This window comes from Syngnathoides biaculeatus, chromosome 14 (assembly GCF_019802595.1).
Source record: "Syngnathoides biaculeatus isolate LvHL_M chromosome 14, ASM1980259v1, whole genome shotgun sequence".
In the NCBI taxonomy this organism is placed as follows: domain Eukaryota; kingdom Metazoa; phylum Chordata; class Actinopteri; order Syngnathiformes; family Syngnathidae; genus Syngnathoides; species Syngnathoides biaculeatus.
Window position 1 is genome coordinate 21,337,946 of NC_084653.1, and position 25,109 is coordinate 21,363,054.

Sequence of the window (25,109 nt, forward strand, 5' to 3'; positions counted from 1 at the left end):
GAGTACCTGTCACCTTTCACCACAACTGGATGCAACCATTACCATGGCGACGACAAGTAATTGTCAAACAACGGATGGCAGTGGCAATGAGGAGAAAAAAAAATAAATAAATAAAAATGTGCCGTGTCACCTTGTGCTCGGAAGACCATTTTAGGCTGTCCATTCATACACATACACATTTAATTCATGAGCTTTAATAAATATGGACAATGCCGACCAGGTTTGATGACAACGGCAAGTAGGGGAGGCGATTCACTAGATCAGGGGTGGGGAACCTTTTCGACTGAGAGAGCCATAAATGCCAAAATTTTAATAAGTAATTTCAAAAGAGCCATGCAATATTTAAAAAACTAAATACAGGTGTATTTGCACATTTATGTTCCACATTTATGTAGAACCAACACTTCTAGAGTACAATAAAATCTCTGAATTCTTTTAAATAACATTGTTATGATGTTGCTAACCAATGATGACCAAAGTACTTCTCAACATTAATGCGACTTCAGGTGCTTCCTGGTTTTGCTAATGGCTTGATTTCATACATCGTCAGATTAAGCTTCACGCAGGCCTTGAGATTTCCATCCGTTAATCGTGAACGTAACTCAATTTGATTTGCCATCACACTGGTACGATGGTGAACAGTTCTTGCCGACAAAGGCACGTCTTTTATTCGTTTGATTATCTCGTCTTTATGAGAGTACAAATGGTTCGGCATACTTCCCATCTGTGAATTTTAACACGTAGCAGAACCCTCCTCATATTTTTTTCTTTGAGCGACCTTTGTCAAAAGCGTTTCCATAATTAGTTTTTCCGACACAATCGGCATGAGACCGTTCTGCACCTCTGGACATGGACTACCACGCAAAAACTACGGCAACCCACTGGGCCAAAATGTCTCAACGTCATTTGCGTTGCCTCCCACATTTAACCCCGGCAACCCCACTAGGACAAACCTTCTCTGCACGACAGAAATCATAATACAGTATGGCTCCGTGAGCCATATGCAACCACCAAAAGAGCCAGATATGGCTCGCGAGCCATAGGTTCCCGACCCGCTCCACTAGATGGACCATACTCTATCCTATTGGTCGATGTCAAGGGCCGGTGCTGGAGAGCTGTCCATGTCACACTAACCATCACACAATATCAAACAAATATGCATTCATCTAAGATGACACGCTGAGGCGACCCCTAACGGGACAAGCCGAAAGCAAAAGAAGAATATCAGACACGCTTAACTTATCATTTTGGCATCGTAGGGCTATCACAGCACCAAGATGTTGGACGTGGATTATGTCACACTACAAGACCTTTTGTTATTCCTAACAAAATACATCAGGCCCGATTCACTCGTGATAGCAAATCAGGCCAATATCGAGGATAAAGTCCCGTAGTTTTATCAAGGCATTAGTGGAAAAAAACAACAAAATGTGCCATGAGCAAAGTTACTACATGTAAACAATGTGACTTGCATATCAAGGAGACAGATGTCGTTCTCTCTCCTCGGGGAGTTTGGAAGCAGAGCAATAATTGATGCGGGTCGTCCACCAACATCACTGAGCTGAAGCTGTTCTATAAAACGGAATGAGCTCAAATCCCTTCAAGTATGCCGTACAAGCCAAGCGCGCGAGCCTCGTTCTCTCTTTCACAGTCATCAAGGTTATTGTGCTTCACAGCACATTGAGTGACCTTCTATGATGGTGAAATCTAGTTCACTTCACTCAGCACACAAACCAAAATCTGCATGAAATATTACTGATAATCTTTTTTTGCTTATGGCCCATTGAACTACATGCAGTGTCCATATGATGACGGGCGTGCCGAATAATTAATGTAGTCTGGTTACGTGTAGGTCGGTCTGAATTTTAAATAAAGCATTGGCTGGATTTTTACTGTATGACCCAAGTGGCAATTTTTTTTTTTTTTGCTCCCAAAGGCTGCATATATTTAAAAAAAAGAATGCGTGGAAATTGAACTGAAATCAGAGCTTTATGTCACTTGAAAACAGCGATTGACATATACGAACCTGTGTTCCCCACATTAACACAAAGAGACGGAAAGAACAAGGCGTGACCGTCAATATTTACACGCAATTTGGGCACCTGCCACCACCTGTTTCCTATACTCCTCCAGTGTAAACACAGCCATATTTAAAAAAAAAAGTAGAGGTATTACTGCAGAATTGGAGATTACATACATAAATTTGACGTAAGTCTATTGTTGACACAGTGTTCAATTGACTATAATTCACTCCTATTATTTGTACATCCACTGATTAATAAAATAGAGGCTCTACAAGAAAAAAGAAAAGAAAAATGTACAATAGCCAAATCAAGAAAGAGCACAAACCTTATCCCTCAAAAGAACACATTGTTCAACAGGAATTACTTTATTTCACTGTTGTAATTAAAAAAAAAAAAAGAATATTTGTCCAGTGAGAAATCTCAAGAGGCTCACCACTCAGGAGTCCAATCAAGCATGCAGAGCCTTTCAAAAGAGATCTTGTGGGATTTGACTTGTCTGACCGTGTAAGGGGAATAACTGTAACACTACCATAACAAGTACTCACAGTTTAAATTATTACAGAGGTATTATGATAATGCGACGTAGATCTAAGGCTAAATGTTGACAATGCGCGTATCAAAAATATGTGCGTGGGCAAGCCTTGATTCAAAATGATTCACTTATTTAACATAATATACTATGAATCCATCCATTTTATGAGCCGCTTATCCTCACAAGGGTCGCGAGACTGTTGGAGTCGATCAAAGCTATCTTTGGGCAGGAAGAGGGGTACACCCTGAACTGGTTGCCAGCCAATCGCAGGGCACATCAAGACAAACAGCCGCACTCACAATCACACCTAGGGGCAATTTAGAGTCACCAATTAATGCATAGTTTTGGGATGTGTGAGGAAACCGGAGTGCCCGGAGAAAGCTCACGCAGAAACAGGATGAACATACAGAGTCTAAACATGCGGGGCCGAGATTTGAACCAGTGTCTTCCGAACTGCGAGGCAGACACGCTAACTCGTCTAAATGTATCAGTGTTTTACCATCACAGTGGCATCTTCGTGGCGGGACAATTCGAGCTCTGCCGACTGAGGACCGAGAGCTGAATCACTGCTGCTTCTCACCAGCAGGGGGGTGTCTGTGGAAATAGAAGGGCACATGTGAGGGCGGAGTCTACAATAAAGCTATGAGGTTTTGGACGCTTCATACTAAACAAACCATTAGGTGCAAGCTTTTACTCCAATTTGCTAAACAAATCTGTACCATATAAACAGACGGATCCATTATATGACAAGCATGCTTATGAAAGACAGATGGCAAAGACAATGTAATGAATCAAAAATTCTCCATATTTATTACTACTCCCACAACACCCTGTAACTCCATGCAAACATTATCACAACGTGTATGTTGTGTATAAAAGAGGCTAAATCAGGTAGCTGACAAAGCTCTAACTAACTATAACAAGACAAGAATGAGCATTTATGAAACTTTGCCAAAGTAATCTAACGAGTTGACTGATTATTCTAAATTCTATTAATTGTTTGGAATAGTTACCTAAATCTAGCAATTTATGAAAAATTGTAGGCATTACTGCTGTGGGCTACACGCACACCAACCTTTACTGTGCCACAAACCTTGCGGGTCGCGTAATAACTGTAATCAATATGAGAATGGCATACAAACAGGACTTGAACACATTCAGCAAGATAACCCTGGATAGCTGTGGTACCCTCAGGCTCGACAAGTTAGCAGCGTCTCAAAATACTTTCTATCTTGTTTTCTGCCTTTCTTAAATTAACACACTAATCATATCCAGTGGAGAGGATTTGGGGAAAAACTCTTTTACAATGCAATACATCACAGGCGATACATTTCAGATCAACCTACAAGTGGAAATCTGGGATATAAGGAGACCGTATCAAAATGTTTAATGTCCCACATACCATGAGCATACAGTACATCCTTATGAAAACACACCGTAAATGCATTTGAACATTAAAAAAATATGAGCAAAAAATGAAGTACTGCAGTGTATTGTGGTATCTGTCTGTTAGCTGCACATGCATGTGTCATGAACCAACGGTGTGGGGCTGGACCCAAATGCAGGATTCCGAGACGAGGGCATAATGTTAGGCGTAATTTTATTCAAAGCTGAGGTCATACACTGTTTAAGCCAGAGGTGTCAAACTCTGGCGTGGCCCGCGGTGTAATTATATTTGGCCGGTGAGGCAATTTCAAATTAATATTAGAACTGGCCCGCCGGTATTACAAGTATTACACACTTGTTTGGTTCCGTATTAAAAGGTTCATTTGTTCAACCTTGGCCCGTGGCTTTGTTCAATTTAAAATTTTGGCCCACTGTGAATTTGTGTTTGACACCCCTGGTCTAAGCAGTCCGAGAAGGCAGAGGCACAACAACGCTAGGCTATAAGCAAAGTCCAAAAACATGAAGTGAGTTCTGATGACTAGTAGGCAAACTTGGAAACAGGAGCTAGGACGGGACTAAACTATGGTGACACGGAATCGCTGTGAGGAGGATAGCTCACACTATACTTTCTCTCGGTGGTGGATATCCCTGCTGGCAGTGAACGCAACTCACTAACTCAAGGCAATGAACTGGCAAATGCCAGTGAAAAATATCCAACTTAAATGCCGGTCTACTTACAGTCCTAATGTGAAACAGCTGTGAGCGTGGCTACGCCCCTCTTGGCAGTGGCCAAGCCTTCCTCATGACAAAGTGCCTTTAAGAGGCGGAGTTTGTTGGTGTGGTCTGACCTTGGCAAGTCTACATGAGTGTCTGAGGATGAATACTGGCTGACATCAGCTCCAGCGTAAGTCTGCTCATTGGGTTTATGTAATTTACGGTTCCCTTGGTTTTCCAAGCTGTGGCTGAAAAACGACTGTGACTCTTCTTTAACACATTGTAGTAAGTACAGAAAACCTAGAACCTAGAGAGCTAGAAAACCACAAAAGTGTCGCTACACCCTGTGGATTGCTGCAAATAAAAACGTTCCACAAAACTCCTAAACAATGAACCGCGCTATAGTAGCTATAAGTAGTTTGTTATACACTGTTCATGTGAGGAGGCACAGCTGGCTTGGCTCCGAGCAATCAGCTGTGAAGAACAGATGTAAAACACACTCAACACGCAAATAAAATGAATACCCAATTTCATACAGTACCTCGAACATACTGTTGTGCATAAGTCCACATGGTCGATACGTATTTGATTTGCGAATCTCCGTATGCGTATAGGTAACGTGATCATGTCTCCTGTTCCACATTTCTCATGTCTCCTGTTCCACATTTCATCACCCCACTGCATAAAATAATAATTAAATGGAACCTGGGGAATGAAATACTCCTTTGTTGGCTGTTACTACAAGAGCTGAGGAAAATAAGGGTGGAAACACAAGAGTAAAAGGCTATTTTAAGGATTTATACTCTCCATAGTCTCATATTTTACCTTCTTAACCCATTCATGGACAGGGTGGCAAATTTTTGCCTTATTGAGATAAAAGTCTCCTAACAGGCCACAATCAAGGAAATACTTCTTTTACGTTTATGGTTAAGTTAAGGGCAAAAAAGAGCGACCCTCTCGCTGGTGGGACGGGTATGTTATCAGTTCTGTGAAGTGGTACATACTAGAGATATGTTTATTAATTAATTCCTATTCTAGAACGACACTTACGCATTATTAATACTGATTGATTAGTATTTTGAAGACAAACTTGGTTGCATACTGACCTTTCTCCCTTTCTTCTCTTGGAAAACACACCATGTGTACTTGAGGCAGCCATGTTGGGTCAGGAAGGAAAGGGAAATAACTCAGTGCTAACTTTTGCCGTTGAGTTATCCTCTCCTGATACCAAATTACGGCTTCAGATTAAAACACTTAAATATTTTGATATACTGAAGGATATAATGCGTGAAAATCATGATGTCCCAAAAATAGGACGCTGCCCACGAATGGGTTTCATAACAATGAATTTATATACTGTAGATTGTATACATTAAGAGTAGACCTCAGTCATGTGAGCCTCAATAGTTTCTTTGGGAAGTCAATGACAAAGTTTTTGGATGAGGCAACATTACATTACATGAGTAAATGTTCTGTGGTGATAGTACACACTTTAGCATTGACAAAACAATAAATTGAGAAATGAGAAATGTCCATGTATTGTCTTTGAAGGGCCCTTCCCAACATGGCTGCCGCATAGGCACAATGGTTAGCCAGGTTGCTACAACGCCCTAGCTAATAGTCTTCATATGTATGGTCAGAACCGCTATACACATTTCCAGTTGTGAGTAATGTGCATGCGCGTATATTTTGTAAACTTGCGGCCATTTTGAAACACCCCCATCCATGCTTCAACATGTGCCATTCATTCGACAACTTGTCGCCGAGTGTTCATGTTCGCTATGGACGTCTCAGAAAGACGAACACAGCGAACGTACATATATGTGTATATATTTTTTAATCAACTTTTGTTTTAAGGTTAGGGTTAGGATATAACGTATGTTAGCTCCCTCTATGTAGAAGAACGGGGAACTATGAGTCCGGGAGATTTCCTAGTAAGCGTCTGCTATGTACCCAAAGTTCCCCTGTTAGTAACGCATGCACATTAATCACAAGGAGACTTTTCAGCACGGGGTAGTGATCAGAACGTCACACCGGCACTGACTCGGCCGGGGCTTGCAATGGTGCGTACTGTGGAGCTATTAGCTAACAAAATAATTGGGCCCTTGGATCTACTGGTAGCTAATTGTATAGCAAAAAGTTTTTGCCCAGTGTCTATGACAATATAAAATGTCTCCGACAAGTATCTTATGGCCAGACTGGCCGCGTTCGTATATTTATTTATAAGACTATTCTTTAATACAGCTACAGATAAGCCAGAATTCTTTAAATATTCCTTTCCTATGAGATGAAATACTCATTGTATTCCTACTGTTGCAAAAGGTCTGTAATTTTTCTGACAATAAACCAAATTGTTGTGATGTAATGAAGAAATAAATGCAGTAATAATAATAATAATATTAGTATTTTTGGGTTCTTCACCAAAAGCCCTTTCAAGGTCTAAGAGGTTTGATCATATTTCAGAAGGGTACTTTCCAAAATTAGGTCATGGCTCAGCCCACCCAAAGTACTCAACCTAGTCTTGCCCCCGTTTGTAGGGTCATTTATTGAGCGTGACAAAACAGACCCCTGGTGCTCTTTAGGATTACATCAATGCCATAATCAATGCATCCCCCCCACCCCTACTGAATGGCAATGAAAGATAAAGGAAGAGGACAAAGGAGGCATAAATAGTTGGCTTGAGTTGTCTGGAGTATGCGAAACAATGGAAAATAAAAGCGGTACTAATTTGACGAGGCATCGCGTGAGATAATGAGCAGCTAACAAGGGACAAAAAGTCATACGTATTTATGGTGAGGGACTTTCCCACATGCATGATTTGTTTTTTCTCAGTCAAAATGTTGGTTTTGGAAAATATCTATTGAAAGGAAAGGTGAAAGGGAACAAAGACTTGAAGAGACAAAAAAGGAGCAAGATTGTTTGCAAGAGAGGAGTTGCTCTACAGTATGAGTAGAAGACAGAGGCCTAACTCTGACCTTTTCACACTGACAGTAATAGTCTCCAGACCGCTGTTACCTCTAATCTTCCATGACAACCACACATTACCTCTAATCTCTCCTGCCAGGCAACTATACTGAAACAGTCTTAACTTCCTGTCTTAACAGTGTCTGGATCGAAGAGCGAGGGCATCTTTGCAACCTAGGAAAGTTTAACATTCTCAAATCTCACTGCTCTTCTGGAATTTGGAGGGAGGTTTAATGCCACGGGGGGAAAAAAAACATTTTAAAGATTCACAATTGTTCTGTCATGACATCCAAATTACTGTATGATTGATAACTGGATAATACACATCTTGAAGAACACCCCGCAACACCAGTAAGAAATGTACATTCCAAGCGGATAAAAGCAAATTACACGATCCTTTGTTTTAACTAAACCTGTTTAAAAAATAAAAAAATTAAAAAACAATGAAACAACTGCATTCGCATGGGAATGGACCCTTCCGACCTGTCAATCACTCGTACGATAATAGCCAATCAGATAGCTGCATTGTCTTAACCCCTGGCTTGACACGCCCCTCTCGCCGTATTGTCGCATAAGCAATGCTGGGCTAGTAGCGTGCGCTTGGAAAAGTTAATGTTACAAAGAAAATAGTCCTCAGATGCGCTTGGGGAATATGCAATTCTGATGAAAGATATACTACTAGGTTACAAGAGGCCCGGTTGATTCATTTTCTAAAGCCTAAAACACACTATTTGTATCACATGGGACTTTTAAGACAGAACACTGGGGTTGATTACGAGCCAAGTCAAATGAATACACCCAGTCATTTATAAAGACTATGATGATATTACTTGTGATCTTTCTAAGTAAAAAGTACTCACCCTGCTTTACATGCGCAGTACAATTCCACTATTTTATCCTGTTGGATTTCAATATGAGGTTTGTGAGGCGTCAAACTTTTTTTGCATCGATCGCCAACATTTGGCTGTAACTCTGCCATTGGTACTGCTCCGTCCAAAATCTTAATTCCGTGTACATATCATTGCGTGAAATAGTTGAGACCTCTCTGTAGAACTCGCTTGGACAAGTCTGACGCATTTGGCAAAAAATAGACCCCAATATTATCTGGAATACGTGATAGAGAATCGACTTCAAACATGTGTTCAATCGCCATTTTGAAAGCTCGTGGGACGTGGCTAAGGGGGCGGAGCAAATGTACCCATTGTGAATTTGCGTACAAAAAGCATAATGCATTTTCTTTTTGTTGCACAGAGCAGTCGAAGGGGCTGGAGTAGTCGTGTTATTCATGAATAACTTGTTTGAAAAGACGAATTCTTTTGGGTGACGGTACTAAATGGAATCACTTCATGAACTGATTTGTTTATTTCTCAGGTCAGTTGAGTTCACCCCCGAGCATTTATCGCGCAAAGGGCACCACTGCGGTGACCGTGCTTTACCGCAGAGGGGGCATCAACGAGGCACCAGACTTCATGGTCATTTCAATCTCGTGGCGCAAGCAGCTATGAGAGCTACAAAGATCTGTCAAAACATGGTAGTTCGGGGTTCAAAAAGATCAGGAACTGCCGTCCCAGAGAACTGCAGCAAATAAGCTCTTCATGTGGTTCCATGCTAAAAGAAAGTATGAACTTAAAGACATGCAGTGTAAGTAAGTTCATCCACGAGAATGGCGAGTTGGGGAAAAAATGAGCAATCAACAAACACTTCTCGTACTCCGTTGAGAATCAGACAAAACCTTTTATGTGCTCCTCTGGTTTTAGTTACATTTTTAAGAAGTGTACATTTTTAACCATTTCCGGGCATAGGTTGCAAATTTGCAACAGGTTAAATATAATCGAAAATTTTAAATCCAGAGTACCATTTTATGAAAGTATCAGATTTTCTCTCTGCAAAATTTTATTTGGTCCAGAGAGGGTTAATAGTTTGATTAAAATTGACATTTTCTTTATAATTGCAAGACATAATGGCATCAACTATCTGTACTCAATATTGCAGGAGTATAAGTACGAGTACTTGTAGTTAATCGGAAAAAAGCGGTATCTCTGCATCCCTAATATAAATCCCTTTGGATTAGAGCAGATGTGACCGACATACGGTGACATGCAAAGTGGTGTGTGTAGCTCCGGAAAGTGAAATTGCCATTTAAAAATAAATAAATAAATGAATATTTTACAATACTCACTTGACTTGAGAGCTGATGAATTGACTTCTATCTCTCCTCCTGTGATTGGCTGGAAGACAGACAGCTCGGCCTGGTAACGATCATGGCTGGGCGCGGGGCTTGTATTGGCTGCGTCCCTCTCCTGGGCTTCCTGTTCCTCATACACAGCCATGAGCTGATATAAAAAAAAACAAAAAAGGAAAGTACACAAAGCATATCTGATGATTTCTATGAATTCTTCAAATACTGTATTCATTAAAAAAATTGCTGTGGAAGGCCAAAAGCAGTAACTTTGAGGTTTTACAGCACAAGCTGTTAACATAAATCACAGAGAAGCTAAAAGAAGGCATGTGGACAGACCAAAAAAAACCCCAACTTTTTTCATACACTTTCAACCCTGCGGTTTATGCGGTGATGTGCCTAATTTGTGCATTTTTTTCTAACGGCCGCAAGGGGGCACTTGAGCGGAAAAGGTAAGAGTGAGACTAGTGGAATATATGTGCTAAGGAAGTGACTTTTACTGGTATGTTTTTCTTTTAACCGACCCTGTTAGCGCAGTGCTACCGTTAGTGCTGCGCTAGCGTTAGCGCTGTGCTCGTGTGTTCCTGCTGTCTTACTGCCATGTCTCAGTGACTTTTACCGGTATGTTTTTTTTTTTTAACCGACCCTGTTAGCGCTGTTCTAGCGTGTTGCTGGTGTGTTACTGCCGCGTCTCTGTGACTTTTATCAGTATGTTTTGTTTTTTTTAACCGGCCCTGTTAGCGCTGTGCTAGCGTGTTGCTGGTGTGATACTGCCATGTCTCAGTGACTTTTACCGGTATGTTTTTTTTTTTTAACCGGCCCTGTTAGCGCCCCGATAGCGTGTTTCTGCCCTATCTCAGTGATTTAGGTATGTATGCTGTTTTTTTGTTTTACCGGGATGTTTTTTTCTTTTTTTTTTGCCAGCCCTGTTTGTGCTACCGTGTTGCTGCTATGTTAAGCTAAGCTAAGGTATTAAAATTTTGAAAACTCTGTGTAAAGTCTTTGTAAATATCATGTTTCAATGTGGGTTTCATTGCAGCTTTTACACAGGTGCGGCTTATATACGTACCAAATGGTGTTTCCTTTACAAATGTACTGGGTGAGGTTTATAATCCAGTGCACTTTGTAGGCCGTAAATTACGGTACTACATCACAAAAATGTTGTGTACATCAAAGATCTATACACGCATACCACAACAGGAAATAGAGTTCTTTAAACTGAAGAAATATATATATATTTTAAGAGTCTTCATTATTGTTTAGTTCCATTACCTTGTGGATGAGGACACTATAAAGGACGTCCAAGGAGCCCAGCATTCCAATAAAAGTTTGTCTAACTCCCACTTAACAACTGCCTCCATTTGCGTCCCTCATCTTCATGTGCGGGACACCCGGCTCCCACTCCCACCTTATTATATAGTGGAATCCCCGTCTATTGAGCATAGCACTGAGTGCGCGTTTAGCTTAACATGGGACAGAGCTCGTCACCACTGGCTTCTAGGGGCCTCCACGCAAATGCTGAATAGACCCGTGTTTGTGTACATATGTGGCTATGGGTGTCGGTGCCATAGATCTAGTGGTCAGGAATAAAGAAAGCAGAGAGTGCCAGTAAAGCCACAGCCTTCCTGCTACGCTGAAGTACCGTAGATATAGATGAGGGTCATTGCACTGTGAGGTATGCCCCTTATAGATGAAATGCTGACATTTATAGATAATGTTCCTACATAAAAAAAAAAAAAAAACATACAGTTTATTTACTTTCCGTCGGAATATTCTCACCAAACCAAAAGGAGCATAGTCAACATTTGCATAGTATAACAACTTTTTCACAAGCCACATTGCTCAGTCACATTTCCGTTTCTGTCCAACCACATATGACTTTAACATTTCTTCGCTGTTTACGGGCAGGTCAGTCAACCCATTATGTTTGATCCCTTAGCGGGATAATGGGAAATTAAATATCGCTTGAGAAACAGAAGAGAACATTGTTATACAGAACACAATTGTTTCAGCATGTGCAGTGGATACAGAAAGTCTACTCACCCAGTCCAGAAGTCAGGTTTTTGGTATCTAAGAAAATCTGAATCATCTTTATTTGCCGCGTATACTCCCCCCACCCAAAAAAAAAAAAAAAAAAAACAAGGAATTTGTTGACAACCGAGATAAATCATTTCAAACTGTGGTCCGCACAACTTGTGCAACCACATAATCTCAGTTTGCTTTTGCTTCCCTTTTTATACGGCACATATTAATGGTGGGAAAAGTTTTTAAATGCGTGGTCTCGTGTTTTCAGTTCACAAAAACCTGACGTTAGAGGTGGAGTGAGTAGACTTTCTATGTAGAAGCTGGTTTGTGTGCTGAATACAGCATGTCTTTCTTCTTTTCATTGCAAAAGTGACAGTAATCTGCTCAAGATGCCCCTAAAAAGTGTGCTTGATGCTGTGAAACTTTTGATTTATCTATTCATTGTTTTTGTTTGCTGCATGAAAGGAAACAGAACCACAGGGGCAGTGGGAACTACAACTTTTACAGAACAGGGATGGTGAACAGTCGTGTGAAAATGCCCTTTTTTTAACCAAAGCCTTGACCAAAGGTCAAATACTGTAGGTAGTGGTGTGAAACAAATGAACTTTCAATGAAAATGGTGGTATAGCCACATTATGCGAGGTTTCTACCACTTTTGGATTACAACGTCAAGTCATTGAAGTGTTTTTTGAAATAAAGAACATCTGTTGGAAATTTAGATTGATTTTAAGGGGAATATCTTTTTTCTAAAGTTTCCAATATGATACAATACCTAATCTGATACCCAGCATCCACTCCATTTTAAACATTTCCCATGTCATATACTAAAATACCAAAACAATACATCTTACAAAGTGTGAGAATGTCAAAATTAATCCCACCACACTGAGAGGATATTTATATTATCAAAGACCCAAAATAAATCCCAGAGATGTTTACACTCATCTCTAGCAATTCTGCAGGTGTGTGAAAAGGTTTTTTTTAAACGATTGCATGTACTAAATACATTGTGTCATCAGAGAATATTGTCATCTTGGGTGTGTTCGTGTGCAAGTGTGTGTAGACCACAATAGGCCATATGGAACAGCATTATGGAGACTCATGTAGCCCAGATGGACACATTCTGTGCAAGCAACTGCAGCCGATTCATAGATTCAACAGAAGGCGACGGAGGGCGCTTTTCACACGCGAGACCTCGAGTCCATTCCCCCACTTGGTCGGGTCCTCTTGTGAACATAGCAAATGAACTCTGGGGGGGAAACCAGATCAATCAATTTTGTGCACATCCTAACACGTTCTCATTTTCCCTTCAATTAATACTTTCGCTTGGTTATATAAAGGTTTGGTGTAGATCTCCAGATCCCATTCAGTCATTTTACCCAGCCTACCTTTCCTCCTCTTTTTCCCCCCAACCTCTTATCTCATTCAATTACCTCGCTGCACAACAATGTATGTCTGAGTAGCTTTTGAAGGTGGAATTGCTTTCTGTCAGGTGTCACTGATTAGAACACCCTCTAACCCGAAAGCTGATGATATGTCGCGGGCCTTTGTGTGCGGCTTTCGTGGATTTGAGGGTTTGCTTAGGTGATACTTTAGGTCTTTTAAGCCAAACACACATTCGGTATGAACTATATATTTCAGTATTGATATCCTCGTATCCATTTTCTGCTGCTTATACAAACAGTCACACTTACATTCTCAGGTACGGTCACCGAGTGTAAATCAATTCTATGTTGGCTATGAATCATCATTGTGTACCAATACGCCAGTGATTGTAAACCAGGGTGCCATGGGGGATCAACAGGTGTGCCATTGAAAGCCATCTAGCTTCACTTAAAGGTCTAATCCAGAGGAAATGTATTTTATTATTTGTCTCTCAAACAAATGTACAAATTAAAAATTCTCAACACAACAGAAATTAAATACATTTTGGCCAGATTTTGGCGCCAAAGTGCACATTTTCTTTGTAATCCGAATAACTCTGTTTCGAACCAAGGCTGCAGTTGAAGCTGCTGCCGTGTGATGTCACGCTAAGACAACCCCAGTAAACACAATGGCTTCCTACACAGACAATCATACACGCTGCGAGTGGGATCTCGAGGAGATAAGACAGGAGTGATGAAGACGTTTTTATGGAATGCTCTGTGGAAGAGATAGGAACTGAAGAGGAGGAACTTTCTTATTCTTCCCATGTTTGAAAAGCATCACACGCAGGTGTAATTCAACCATATATGTTCGAAACGGACTTAACGAATGCACCACAAGGACAGGATTCGGCGAGACCTGACGAAGCTGGCGTGGAACTTCGCACCGAAAACACACTGGTAGGTGCCTCAACAAATCTACGTACACCTTGTTGACGAATTGATCTAAACACATTTAAACATCTGATGCTGCTTGCACACAACAGTGAGTCATTTGTTCTTGTTGTTGTTGTACTAGCGACTGAGTCGGTGTAAAACAAAAATCAAAACCTGCGATATTGTTCTGTGTTTAAAGATCACGTTTATAGTTGCATACATTTAGCGCGTATTTTAAATAATTCACCTAACACTTGACAGCACACACTGCTGTAGTCAAATTTCATCAAGACCTCAGTGTCAACAGTACTCTAACTCTATACAGTGTCTAAATTTCATCACCTCCTAAATATTAGATATTAGCTGACATATATATCTGTATCACTATTGTACTTACATTTAAAACGAGGGCGATACTTGTCAATACAAAACAATTGAACACGTATGTACTTACTACCGAAGCCAAGTGAACGCTGTACTGGGTTTTCAAAGCAGTCCTCCGTGAAATGCTTGGAACATATGGCTGTCCACTTTGATTTCTAAGTCCAATGCGCTTGCTTTGTCTTGGAAAACCTGGTCCATAACCTGGCTCTCCGTTCTAGTGTCGCCCATTCACTTAAGCTGACTCCATCAGCGTTTGACACAGAACAGCTGTATACAACACACTTCCACGATCACAATCTTCGCTAGCTTTTTCACTCTCTAGCTAAATGTTGCCTTGGTGTGACGTCACATTCCTGGGGGAGTTCCGGAACTTGCTGAATCTAAGGGACGTTTCGAACTAAATCTTGAGACTGACTTTGACGCCAATTTATTTCATTTCTGTTGTGTAGAGAATTTAAAAAAAAAAATATGAAATTTTAGCTACATTTGTATGATGGACAAATAAATAACATTTCCTCTGGACGCCCTCCCTGGTAAGGTGTTCCGGGCATGTCCCACCGGAAAGAGACCCCGAGGATAACCCAGGACACGCTGGAGAAACTATGTCTCTCTACTGGCTTGGGAATGCCTCGGGCTCCTTCCGGAAGAGCTGGAAGAAGTGGCTGTGGAAAGGGTAGTCTGGGTATCCCTGCTAAAGCTACTTCCCCCGCGACCCGACCAGAAAAGCGGTAGATAATGGATGGATGGATGGATGGATTGATTAGACCTTTAATTTGTCCTCAAAATATATTAATTACAAATATATATTTGTTCATCCAACTATGCTAAAAATGTATTGTGACAGGCAGAACAATTAAATCTTCAATTTTCTTTCCATCTCACTCTACCGCACCTTCACGTTTTATTTATTTCATTGTGTGTTAAGCGAAGAAGCAATTTTACTCTCCTTGTCCTGAATCGCCTGCTCAAATTTGGTCATGCTTTGGCCTCCTCACCAATGCACCCTCCCCTTCGTGTCCCACTTCACTAACTGTCTCGTTTACCCATTCTTCTAATGAATTCAATCACGTTTGAATCACATCTTGGTGTGACCAGTCCTGATACATATGTTGACCTTTAGCTAGCAACCGGGGGGAGGTTAATTGAGTCAAAGCATTTACGCTACAGGAGGATGAGCCAGAAAGACAGCGAGATTAAGAGACAGCCGCAATAGGTGCATTAAGAGAGTAAAAATGAGACAAATAGGTGCAATTTGTAAGAGCATGTGAGAAGAAGAAGTAGTAGGAGGGGGCAAGAGGGAAATGGGGTTAATTGCTGGTGTGAATGGAATGAAACACACTGGGAGATAGGTAATTAAAGGACTGAAGAGGAGATAGTGAAATAGAGTCAAATGTGGACTTGATGGGGACAAGGTGACAGTGAGAAGGAGCCAATCAGCAAGATAGGGAAGATTGATTTTAAGTGATAAAGAGAAGGGGTTAATAGGGTGATTGAAATGAAACCGAGTGAGAGGCTGTTAGGGTGAAAGGAAATGGTTAATTATGACTATAATAAATGATGAAGCCTCGAGTTTACATGGACCTTAATTCTTAATTAAGAAAACACAGCTGCACCTGAGGACCACCCATAATTGATAGACGCATGAAATATTGAAATAGGTGTGTGCGAACGTGTGTTTGTGCAAATTGTTTTTTATGGTGAAGCTCACACCTCCTCACGGACTCATTGTGGCGATTAATTATTGTAATGAAGAATCCGAAAGTAGGGTTGTTAAGGAAGACGACAAAGAGCTGGTCATTTATATCATTAGCGCATCTGTCAGTCATGGTGCATGCTTGAAATTATTGATTAAGTCATAAACATACAAACCGACTTGAATGCAGGCTGTCATTTTCTTTGAGAATGTATTCAGTGGGGTGAACAAATAATTTAACTGCCTACTTTTACTATTTTTTGAAGAATAATATGAGTTTGTGTGATACCCTTGTGTTCTCATTCAGTGTGCTGATGTCTCAGGTTCTTTAAGTACTGTATATTCCGCACTATAAGGCGCACCTAATTAATTTTTTTCAAAAGCTGACAGTACGCCTTAAAATCAGGTGCGCCTTATATATGGATCAATATTAAGCCTTTATCGCAGCCCATCTAATGGATGCATAATGTAACCCCAACCTCTACTGTAACGTCTATTCTATGCGGCTTATAATGCGGTGCACCTTATTTGTGAAAAAAGTTTTAAAACAGGCCAGTCATTGAAGGTGCGCCTTATAAAGCAGTGCGCCTTATAGTGCGGAAAATACGGTCAAACATTTAATCACCCTGTTGATCAGAAACCAGCGATCTCAGATCAATAATCCATGTGCTACTGCTGAATACTAGAGAATTAAAAAACAAGAAAATCTGGTCAATCTTTTTTGTTATTTACATGGTCACTGAACACTTAACTGTAGGTCTTGAAATGTCAGTCAATATCACTCTTTAAAACGACAATATGAGGAAAATGGGCAATATCTAACAATATGGGGAACTCTGCTTTAAAAACAGCTGGCACTGAATGATTTAATTCTGATTAGTTAATAACAAATACTAATTTATGTAACAACTTCAGCTGCACGTGTAACTCTACTGTGTATAAAATACAAGATGATACTGCCAATGTCGACTGATTTATTAGCAATTGACAAAAATAGCATCATATGACTGACTCCCATGTAGAGATCAACCAGAACAGTTATCTCTGTATCAGGACAACATAAGGTACAGTCGACTTTACAGTACGTATTTGTTTCGAAGGTTATTTTATCATTTGTACGGAGTCCCTGAAAGGACATTGAGAAAGAAAAAAAACCAACTTGTTTCTCATTGTAATGAGAAACTTACTCATTGTAATGAATTAGTTTCTCATTGTAATGAGTAACTAGTCCATTGCATGTGTGCATGTATAAAAGACCGTTACTCATTTCAGTTTGCATTCCTACGCAACAATGACAATGCAGGAGTTAGTTTGGTTCTATTTTCATCTGGGACTTTATTATAAAGACATTGCTGCTTTACCAGCAAGTTGTCACCGTTATGTTGTGTCTGAGAGACATTTAAAAATACTTTTGAAGTATTTAATGTCACTCATTTTAGCCTAGCAAACGGAAAGCGGAAGCCTATTCTGCTAAATTCAATGATAAAAGTTTACAGTTATACTCACCTTATTTTCTTTGAGTTGATCGATAACACTGTCAGGTATATTCCTTGTTTTGAGGAAAGAGACCAAGTCCTCTTCTGTTGCCTTTCTCACAGCTGACATGCATAAACCAAGTTGTAGTTTACAGCTACCTGAACGCAGGAAGCTATGGAGCAGGAAGCTATCGCTAGCTAGCAGGTAAATAAGCTACGACCCATAGGTAGACATTTCTCGACACTTACTCATTACAATGAGAAACTTTCTCATTACAATGAGAAAAGTTTTTTTTTTTTTTTTTTTTTTAAGTGTCCCTTTAGGGGCTCCGTACATTTGTTTGGCTCGTTGAATATCTAAAAATGGCAGATCTCGTTTGTAAGACACAATAATGACAAAATGACAAAGCCATTTCTCCTTGAATAAAATCACAGCAAACATGCACAAGAGAACATGTATGAATGTTAGTAGCCCATACATAATCGCACTCAAATTTTCTGGAGATGAAACCATTCCAATGTGAAGGCAATAAGGTTCACTGCTTTCTTTTGTCCAAGGTCAATATTATTCTCTCCAGCCGGCCACTTCATGTGGAGGGCCCATAAGGCAAAGGTGACCAAGAAAATGTTTGCATTGGGTGTGTGACAGAAACCTGAGACTGCGTGTTTGTATTTGACGTTCATTCACTTAACTTTAGCAAGCTGACACTACATTATAGAAAAATAAACATATCTGTATATATTTGCTGAGAGAGATGGAATCTCAACTCGGTAAATGTTTTCTCTTTGCATTTAGTAGTCACGAGTTGAGGTGGGCAACATGTACTTAAAATAATATCACATTATTGTTAGGGAATAGATTATAGCAGGAAGAAAAAAAAAATTGCATTTCGCATAAATTGCAATTTACAAACGAAAGTATTTATTTGTGCAACGTGTAAATGAAATGCTTTCAGGCTGACCTAAATAGCACTTACAATAATATCCATGCCTCTAACGCTTCTATGGCCTCCTTGTCCTCCGCAAGGTGAGTATACAATTATACAGTGATTGTGAATTACGGTGCACACATCACCTCAAAAGCCGCAAACGGGTGTCAATACGATCATCTTTATGTAGTACAGACAGAAAATGTCACATCGTGCAAGAACTAAAGGGAGTTTCGGTCAAGGAAAGCAAGAGTAAATCCATTCAAATTTGGCAGACATTCAGAATTTTTTGAGCCTCTTTTATCGGTTAATGACACTATACGGCGGTGTTTAATTTTTGTTTAAATGCATTTTTTTCCTGAGCAGGACCTGAGCCTATTTTATCTACACTCCTAGTCCTCTTATGCCAACAGACAAGTTTCAAATTGACAGTAAACTTGGGATAAACAAGGAAAGGTGTCTTTTGAAAAGCACACTTGGGAATTTCTTACCTTGTCCTTGTCCTCCACAAGATCACTAAGTATATCATCAGGGTCCAGAATCCCCCCATCGCAGTACTCAACATGATGTGTTCGAACCACAAATTCTCCTTCCTATAGAAAAGGGATAATAAATGCAAGTCAGTAAGACCAAAATGGAATAGAGCTCTTATGTACTGTCTGGCAGCATGGAGGTGCAACTGGTTAGAGCATTGGCCTCACAATTCTGAGGACCAGGGTTCAAATACCAGCCCCACCAATGTGGAGTTTATATGTTCTCCCCGTGCCTGCGTGGGTTTTGCCCTGGCACTCTGGTTTCCTCCCACATCCCAAAGATATCCTTTAATTGGACACTCTAAATTGCCCCTAGGTTTGATTGTGAATGCGACTGTTGTCTGTGTGCGTTGCGATTGGCAGGCCACCAGTTCAGGGTGTACCCCGCCTCCTGCCCAGTGATAGCCGTGATAAGCATCCATCAATTTTTTGGAGCTGCTAATCCTCACATGGGTCGCGGGAGTGCTGCAGCCTATCCCAGCTGTCATCAGGCTGGGTGCTCCTTGAACTGGTTGCCAGTCAATCGCAAGGGGACATAGACACAGACAACAGTCGCACTCACAATCCGACCTAGGGGCAATTTAGAGTCTCCAATGAATGCATGTTTTTCGGATGTGGGAGGAAACCAGAGTGAAAACCCACGCAGGCACGAGGAGAACATACAAACTCCACATAGGCGTGACCAGGATTTGAAGCCCAGTCCACAGAACTGTGAGGCCAACACTCCACAGCTGAGTCACCGTGGTGCCTTTCTTTATTCATATATTTGACATTTTTTTTCTGGACATCTACAATACATTACAAGTACTTTACAGTTTATCCTGGACTGTTCTTGCTGCCTCCTCACTCCTTTTATATCCTGCGTTAGATCTGTGATTGATGACAGAGATGCTGTACTGGACAGCCTTCGACACAGCGCTGGTTGTTAAACAGTGAGACGGGATACGAACTGGCAAATACTGTACACTCATGTGCGCAAACATAAATCACGAAATAACCTAAGCGCGGGTATGAATCAAAATGTTACAAGGTTGCAGATCATTAAATCAGTCTTTCAGGGTCACATGTCTGTCAGTGGTTTTCATAAAATACCGAAGACAAAGGATTTTCTGCAAGCAAGTGTGAACTACCCGCATCAATATAGCATTACAATACCTCCAGCTGCTCTAATAAATACAGATTTCTGAATTCATGTTTAATTGCCGTTTAACCGTCGCAGGACCTGTCTTTTACAAAACATCTGTTCTGTGAAAATCAAGTCAACAAGGGGGTGTGAAGCTGGAAAAAGTCATGGTAACCATAACTCATTATTGTTCACCAGACATCTCATCATTCTGCAACTCCGAACCACAGGGTGATATTTCATGCGCATTTTAGCTCAAAATGTAACAACAGGTAGAGGAAGACAAATGTAAAAATAGATCTTTGGGGCTTGAAAAAACAATGTACGTAAATGGATAACTAAAGCTTCTGAGTATACAGTATCTTCTTTTCTTCCTGACCCAATCAAAAGAACTGCACGTGCTTGGTCTTTCAGCCAGATTATTACCATTTTATGCACTTGTTTGTTCAAATATCCACTTTTTTCTTCTAACTAATGCAGGGGTGTCAAACTCATTTTTTGTCGCGGGCCACATTATACTTGCGGTTTCCCTCAAAAGGCCGTTATGGCTGTGAAACGATAAAAATCTTAGACCGCCTCATCATATTTACACATGAAATTTATGAACTAGTTTTGGAATCAGAAATCAAGGGCAATGGGTTTTTTCCAACTATTGTTGTTTGGTAACACAAAAGTGCTTGTAATAGCTCAATGTTATCATTTAAGATATGACAATTTGAAGTTTTGGTACAGATTTGAACAAAAAAAAAAAAAAATCATGGACAGACCTGGCCCCGGGCCTTGAGTTTGACACCTGTGAGCTAAAATGTTGAAACACATTGACAAGACCCTGATATGTATCTCCATTCAGAATTGTCAAGTGTATTCATGAAAATGAAAATATTAGCTCGCAAATTAATTAGCGGTTTTATTCTATAAACACAATAAATGAGATAAGAATAAATCGACTTACACTAGCTGTCTAAAGTTGGATTTACTGACGCAAGTCATACACATTCAATGTTTTGACAGTCCATTGAAATCAGACAACGCCTCAGGAAAAGCTAAGCACACAGCCACCATCTTATCTGTTGGATGAAGGTAATTAAGAAGTGTGCCAGCAAGCAGAGAACTTCCTGGAAACTCCCCAGAAAAATAAACTCGGTCTTCTTCCCGCAGCTCCCAGCCAATATTTCATCTAAAGGCACAAAACTCTTCACATTCATAATCTCTGCTGTTTTCAAAAGTGGAATTAATTGACTCACTGTATATTAAGCCAATATTTGTTATGGCATTTACAGGATTCATGTTTTAGAATTGCATTGCTTAACCTAAAAAAATGTCAAAAGGTTCCAAATGCGACTTCTGTTGCTTTTCAGTCAGAGTACATTTGAAGGAATCCAAACCCATAAACAAATTTGTGTTATAGTGACTCGTTTCCGTTGCATCCAAATGTCCAAAAGCATATTTATAGTACAGTTGCCTTTACAGTCACGAGGTGGAAGTGACTAACAACATAGTAAGACAGTCGATGTTGCCACAGAAGCAAGTGGAGGGAAAAACATTTTGGATCCGGAAAAAAAAATACTCTTTAAGTATGACGACTCAGAGCAGCATTTTGTCGTGGAAATAGAGCAAAAAAAAAAAAAAAAAAAAAAAACAGCCGAACTGCCTTAGTGAGTATTTAAAATTAATAATTTGCATAAAGGATGGCCAGTGCATACACACACAAACACACTTAAAACAATCGCTCAAAAACACAGAGCCAACACTATCAAATACAGAAAGAAATACAGATTGGAAAAAAGAGAGGAGAAGGACATGTTATGGTGCCATTGCGATCAAACTGCATCAAACATTATTTCAGAGGAAGAATGAAGATGAAAATGTATGCCAAAACAGACTGTGCATGTGCTTAATGATGCATTCCATTCACCAAAACAAGGAAACAACTGAACAGTGAGATTTAATCAATATAAGAGACTGTGACACGTTTTGTAACAGGTGCAAGAAGACACACCTGGAGAATTTCTGCCTCCGAGAACAGTTACAGTGAAGAAAATTAGTATTTGAACACCCTGCTATACTGTAAGTTCTCCTACTTAGAAATCGTTCAGGGGTCTGAAATTATAATCGTAGGTACATGTCCACTGTGAGAGAAATCATCTAATTTATTTGTGTGATACTGCTGCAAATAAGTATTTGAACACCTGAGAAAACCAATGTTAATATTTGGTACAGTAGCCTTTGTTTGTAATTACAGCGGTCAAACGTTTCCTGTAGTTGTTCACCAGGTTTGCACACACTGCAGGAGGGATTTTGGCCCACTCCTCCACACCGATCTTCTCTAGATCAGACAGGTTTCTGGGCTGTCGCTAGAAACAGGCAGTTTAGGCTCCCTCCAAAGATTTATCACACAAAATAAATCTATGAAAATTTCCGACACCTCCATGATTTCTAAGTGGGAGAACTTGCAGCATAACACGGTGTTCAAATACTTATTTTCTTCTCTGTATAGCTAAAATGTAGCTGCCGCTGTGGAAAGCCACAAAAGACCAAAGGCGTCCACCTATTTTCTCAGTCACAACACTACACTCACCAGCTATGATAATATAAATTGCACTGTAAGGTTTTAAAAATAGATGAGAATATAAAATTACGGCAGCTTTATAAATTATTAAAAAACACCATGTAAAACCATCAAGTACGGTTGAGGAGCGCCACAAATTGAAGCCTGCAGGAAATATTATTCAAACATAACTCAAGACTGTCATGCCGTTTGTACATTCTTCAGGATTTCGTTTATGAGACGGGCAGATCCCGTTCAAGCAGGATCTGATACAGCGCTTTCATTTAATGAAATCTTGGATCAGATATGTTACATTACACATCTCATGTCGTGTTGGATCTGTTTACTTTAACGCAAAATATATTTAGATGTTTGGTGTTGTACTGTTGAAAGGTTTTGTTAGTGCTTAACACATTTATTCTTTGGCTCATCTGCCTGAGTATCTGGGCATGACTTTGGGATTTTTTTTTCTTTAGTTTCAAGATATCACACAGACTTCAAAATTACACTTAATGACTGTTGGAGGAGTCCGGGAGCAATAACAACTGTCTTTAACTACTTACACTGGTATACAGTGAATAAAATAAGTATTTGAACACCCTGCTATATTGCAAGTTCTCCCACTTGGCAATCATGGAGGGGTCTGAAATTTTCATCCGAGGTGCATGTCCATTGTGAGAGAGATAATCTAAAAAGAAAAATCCAGAAATCAGAATGTATGATTTATTTAACAATTTATTTGTCAGATGAGACCAAAATTGAACTTTTTGGTCATAATTCCTCTAATCGTGTTTGGAGGAAGACGAATGATGAGTTCCATTCCAAGAACACCATCCCTACTGTGAAGCATGGGGGGTGGTATCATCATGCTTTGAGGGTGCTTTTATGCACATGGGACTGGACGACTGCACTGTATTAAGGAGAGGATGACCGCGGCCATGTATCGTGAGATTTTGGGGAACAAGCTCTTTCCCTCAGTCGGAGCATTGTAGATGGGTAGTGGCAGGGTCTTTCAACATGACAATGACCCCGAAGCACACAGCTAAGAAAACCAAGGAGTGGCTCCGTAAGAAGAATATCAAAGTTCTGGCTTGGCCTAGCCAGTCTCCAGACCTAAACCCAATAGAAAATCATTGGAGGGAACTGAAACTCAGTGTTTCTCAACGACAGCCCAGAAACCTGTCTGATCTAGAGAAGATCTGTGTGGAGGAGTGGGCCAAAATCCCTCCTACAGTGTGTGCAAACCTGGTGAACACCAACAGGAAACATTTGACCTCTGTCATTGCAAACAAAGTCTACTGTACCAAATATTAACATTGGTTTTCTCAGGTGTTCAAATTCTTATCTGCAGCTGTATCACACATATAAATCATTAAAAAAATCTTAAATTGTGATTTCTGGATTTTTCTTTTCAGATTATCTTTCGCACAGTGGACATGCACCTATGATGAAAATTTCAGACCCCTCCATGATTTCCAAGTGGGAGAACTTGCAATATAGCAGGGTGTTCAAATACTTATTTTCTTCCCTGTATATAAACTCCAATATAAAAAAAATAATTTTAAGTTTGAGGTACATTTCTATAAAAATATAGTAGTGAATGATTGGCATCCACATTGCTTTTTAGCTATTATAGCACCATTGTTGGTATTATCTTGATAAGTTCCAACTTTCTCTTTGTGTCCCATTTCCTGGGGCTTGATGGGGCTCTCATGTGGTACTCAGACTTTTTGTGAACAAAGGAATTTGGATTTCGCTCTTCTGTGATTGGCATTGTGCATTCCCAGTGCCATCTGCTTGTGCTGTTTGACAAAAACTACTTTCTGAAGATGCTGTACTGTATATGATGCTGCGTTAGCATCTCATGGAAAGTTACCATATGTTTATCAACTGTGAAAAAGGTATAGTGTTGTGTTTATATATGTAACTAGAGGTTAATAAATAGTTTACTTCCTTTCATATTTGTTTAACACGTGAGGTTTAAAACAGAAATTCCTAATTCACAGTTGTCCAAAGCGGTGATTCCCAACCAATGTGCCGTGGCACATTAGTGTACCCCGAGTGCTTTGCAGGTGTGCCAAGGGAAATTATCAAATTTTACACACATAATTGCTCCCAAAAAATGATCTACCAGAAATAATGTATCTTTGCTGATCTATTTATGCCAGTGAGGAATAGTGACGGAGAGAACAAGTAAATGCTCTTCTATCTGATAGCAGGAAGTGCATACAGTAATTTATTTGTGTACTATTACTGACATTTTTTATTGTTGTTGTGCTGTGAGATTTTTTTTTTTTACT

General features: G+C 40.0%; 1 protein-coding gene across 7 annotated transcripts in view; it reads right to left on the reverse strand.

Moving 5' to 3' along the window:
* Positions 1-25,109, reverse strand: part of LOC133512592 (partitioning defective 3 homolog B-like) — a 193,366-nt gene that overhangs the window by 158,005 nt on the left and 10,252 nt on the right. For all 7 annotated transcript variants that reach the window (XR_009798215.1, XR_009798214.1, XM_061842372.1 and 4 more), the window contains 3 exons: positions 19,097-19,198; positions 9,800-9,953; positions 3,056-3,150 (listed from right to left, as the gene is read on the reverse strand). Coding sequence is in view for 5 of the 7 variants with exons in the window: in XM_061842372.1 (XP_061698356.1) it covers positions 3,056-3,150; positions 9,800-9,953; positions 19,097-19,198 (351 nt within the window). In the remaining 2 variants the exon portion in view is untranslated. The remainder of the gene's footprint in view (positions 1-3,055; positions 3,151-9,799; positions 9,954-19,096; positions 19,199-25,109) is intronic.